Here is a 3986-nt window from a genome sequence, read left to right on the forward strand (position 1 = left end):
TAAGAAATAGTATTCCATTAAAAATATGAAAGGGCTCTCAATACATCGTAGTAGTAGTAGTTGGTCTGTACAATGAAAAGAAAGGAGAGGAAGAATTAGTTGGAAGAGAGGGTTTGAACAATGGTATTGTGCCAAGGGTCAGAGATGTGCTGCAAGAGGTTGTCAAAGGGGCCTTTGCCAGTGACGTTGTGCTGAACAATAAAACCCAAGAAGGCGAGCATAGCCAAGCGGCCATTGGCAAGCTCCTTCTCCTTGGCCTCAAGAGTGGGGGCGAAGTTGAGGGGGTTGAAGATGCCACCAGGGTAGCCGACCTCGTTGGGGGGGAGGCTGTACTGCTTGAAGATGGGGTCTTGGTTCACACTCCCAGGGTTCTTGATGTCCTGCCATCTCCTGATCTCAACGTAATGGAAGAGTATGAACTCTATCACAAACAGGGTCGACGAAGACGCGAAGTACTCCTCCTTCCCTGCGTCGTACCATTTCGGAACATTTATGATCCCTATGCTCGTGAACACCTCCGGCAGCAGCATCCCTGCCACCCCCAGCATCGCCCACCTCCCGTTCACCAGCTCTGCCTGTACGAACCACTTCAGGTTCTCTGGGTCCTCTGCTAGCCCCAACGGGTCGAATCCATTGTCTCCCGGAAGACTTCATCACAACCAACCATAATTCATTAACATTACATAATTCATGTAATCAAAATATTAACAATAATAGTCTTTATTGTATACCTGCCATTCAGATAAGCTGGAGAGGCCAAGCCAGGCAACCACTCTCCTTTCTTGGCTTCCACCTTGAAAGAAGGAGATCTCAATGGCCTAAACGACACCTCCCTGTTGAGTCTGCCAGATGAGCCAGACAGGAACCTTGCCTTGGAAGAAGGGCATGGCCTCAATAGAGTCGCTGAAGCCTGCGTTGTTACAGTCGCCATCTCGCTCTGCTGATATCAAAACAAGCAAGGAATGTGTTTTCTTTTGTTAAGTGGATGGCCCTCATTTCTATTGAATTCATGTGGTTCTTGTTCGTCCTTTCTCTTCCACCGTTGCCTCCCAGGATATTTCGATCCCACGGTTCACGTGCGCTCTGGCTTATCGTTTTATCTCGCTTCTTATATCCGCAAATCCATTACTCCCTTCTTGTTGGCTGCCTTTAGATTCTGTGGGACCACACACTCCCACTCCTTCAAATATCTTAATATCATCAACCACCAATCCATGCCACACACCTGGCTTCCTCACAATTACGCTCTACCTATCAACATATGGATAATTCCAAACCATTATTAAAACTCCAATTTTATAATCTAATCTATCATTATTCCTGTTGCTTCTCTTTGAATTTATCTTAACATATACTTTACTCTTGTGTCATTTTCTTAACAATTTTAAGACATCAATTTATTCAAATGCCAACATATGCTAGAATTTTTTTAAATACTGTCAATTGAAAAAAATTTCATTAAAATATTTTTTTTTGTCGATTACATAAACTAAAAACGAAAGTCAAATATAAAGTACATGGTGTATTTTTTCTTGGGCCTAGTATTTGGAGTAGCTACTAACTTGGGTAAGGCTCAAATATAGTTGCGCACGGAAAAAGACAAGGCACCTAAGATTTCAATTGCACAGAAAATATATAAAAGAATCATCCCAGCCCGGTAATAACATGAGCCCACTCCCATGCCCATTGCCAACTCTACTTGTTAAAAATGGGGCCTTACGCCCGATCATATACATTCGGAGGCTTCCATGGATGATAAAATCTTAGTGCCTCTAAGAATGACATCTTGGACCGTCAAAAAAAGATTTGGATCCTCTCAATTTTGGATTTTATTTTAAAGAGTAAAATGTAGAGGTGGTAAACGAGCCTAAATCTGCCGGACTAGCCGGCATAACCGGCTAAAAAAGGTGGATTGGGTTAAAAAATTATGACCACCAAAGAACAAAAGTCCGACTAACCCTCACCGCTTAAACAGCGGATTTTGGCGGGGTGGGACGAACTTCTCCGCCGGGCTTAGTTTTTTTTTTTTTACAAGGGATTATTTTTGTAATTTTTTTGTTAAAATTCAACTTTTCCCAATCCAACTTACAAGAGTATCAAGATGAAAATTGAGTATTTTGGATTATGTTTATATTACTTTTGAGACTATTTATAATTATGTTTTGGATGAAAATTTGGTTTATAATTATGTTTAATAGATATTTATAATTACAAAGACTTTAATGTGAATATAAAAAATATAATTTTTTTATACCTTAAAAAAAAAAGATCTTTGGTGAGCTTAGCCCGCCAACCCGCAGTTAGGCGGGGCAGAGTGGGATTCTAGGACCGCCTCACTATACGGGGCGGGGCGGGCTTCTGGCAAAGCAGGACGGGGCTAGTTTTCCCGCTTACCACCCCTAGTAAAGTGTAATTTCTTACTATTTATTTCATAAGTGGGACCAAGAGAAAATATAAGAGAGAAAACATTGTAAGAGATCACATTTTACCAAGGTTACGAGAATCGAACCGATTATTGAACCGGTCAAGTAACTGGTTCAATAGTTTAATGGTTCAACCGTGGTCGAACCGATTTCGTTAAATATAAAATAAAATTATTAAAAATACAATATTAATCTTTTAAAATTTAAATTCAATCATTCATATAATAATAAAATTTAAAATTTCATAACCCATCCACTAAATAAACTATATCTCATCTCATCATTAAAATTCTACATTCGAATTCAAACATCAAAATTTATATCTAAAAAAAATCATGGCATAAAATACTATATTCATATTCAATCAACAATCACCAACATCAATAATTACTTAATTAGACAAAACTCACTCAATTAATGCCAAATTACTAATTAGAAATAACTATAAACCAGCAGTAACATTTTTTCAAGATGTGCAAAACAAACCATGTCCTGCCTCCTGAAAACCCAACTTCATATTTCAGCTATTACAGCAATTACAGTAAAATAAAACCTCAGCCATTACAGTAATGACAACAAAATTTAGAATTACAGACATTCAAAATTCAAAATTATATCAATTATGTTTAGCATTATAAAATTATACCAAAATTCAATTCAGCGTTCAAAATCCATAATCTGAAATTATATCAAAATTAGGAGGATTATTAGAAGAATACATTACAGAATATAGAATTCCACAATATGTGATCACTAGTTTTCAACATTTATTCTCTATACTCTGTTACCACTGAAGATTATGAATTTCCATAAACAATGTAGAGAAGCAATGCATCATAGCACTATCAATTGATAATAGAAAAAATCAGCAACAAGCAAGTGAAGCAACTCAGAAATCAGAATAAATAAAGTTTAACAAATAATCAATGACTCCACAACAGAGGAAACAAATCAAAAACTAAAGTGAAAAAGAGAGGAAATCAGTGAAAACAAAGAAGATCACGAAGAAGATGTTGAAGGACGGCGAAGATTGAAGAACTCACGACGACGGCGAAGAGTCCACGGCGGCACAGGTAAGTTCGCACTTCGCACACATAGAGAGATGGCTCGGAGACAGAGGCGTTTTTGATGATGAGAAAGAGGCGGCCGACGACGGCAAGGACAGAGGCAAGCTTCACGACGAACACAGAGACGGTGAGGAGGAGAAGAGACACTGCAACAACGAGAAGAACCGGACCTCCAAAAAATCGACCGATTTATTCAGTTCGACCGATTTTTTTTACCAATTTTTAAAAAATTGGTTTTAAATATTAACCGGACCGACCAACTGACCGATTCCCGATTAAAATCTAGTCAAACCAGTTGATCCGGCCTGATTTTCAGAACCTTATCCGAAATATGTCATGTTATGCATATGGATAAATACTTGATTGTTTATATATTTTAGTAAATATTATATTTAATTAATTGAAATAAAAAAATCCAGATGACATGTAAATATTCTTAAAATTTAAAATGTTTGAATATAAATAGGAAAAAAAATGAAAAACAGCAATGATATCA

The 3986-nt window shown here is 37.5% G+C and overlaps 1 protein-coding gene across 1 annotated transcript; it reads right to left on the minus strand.

Moving 5' to 3' along the window:
• Positions 1 to 1313, minus strand: LOC112736176 (chlorophyll a-b binding protein P4, chloroplastic). The gene is made up of 2 exons (XM_025785514.2): positions 732 to 1313; positions 1 to 648 (listed from the first exon to the last, which is right to left on the minus strand). Exons 1-2 carry the CDS (start codon positions 929 to 931, stop codon positions 96 to 98), a joined length of 753 nt encoding a protein of 250 aa, XP_025641299.1. The 5' UTR covers positions 932 to 1313; the 3' UTR covers positions 1 to 95.
• Positions 1314 to 3986: the final 2673 nt, after the last annotated feature.

Source organism: Arachis hypogaea, chromosome 13 (assembly GCF_003086295.3).
Source record: "Arachis hypogaea cultivar Tifrunner chromosome 13, arahy.Tifrunner.gnm2.J5K5, whole genome shotgun sequence".
Taxonomy (NCBI): Eukaryota; Viridiplantae; Streptophyta; class Magnoliopsida; order Fabales; family Fabaceae; genus Arachis; species Arachis hypogaea.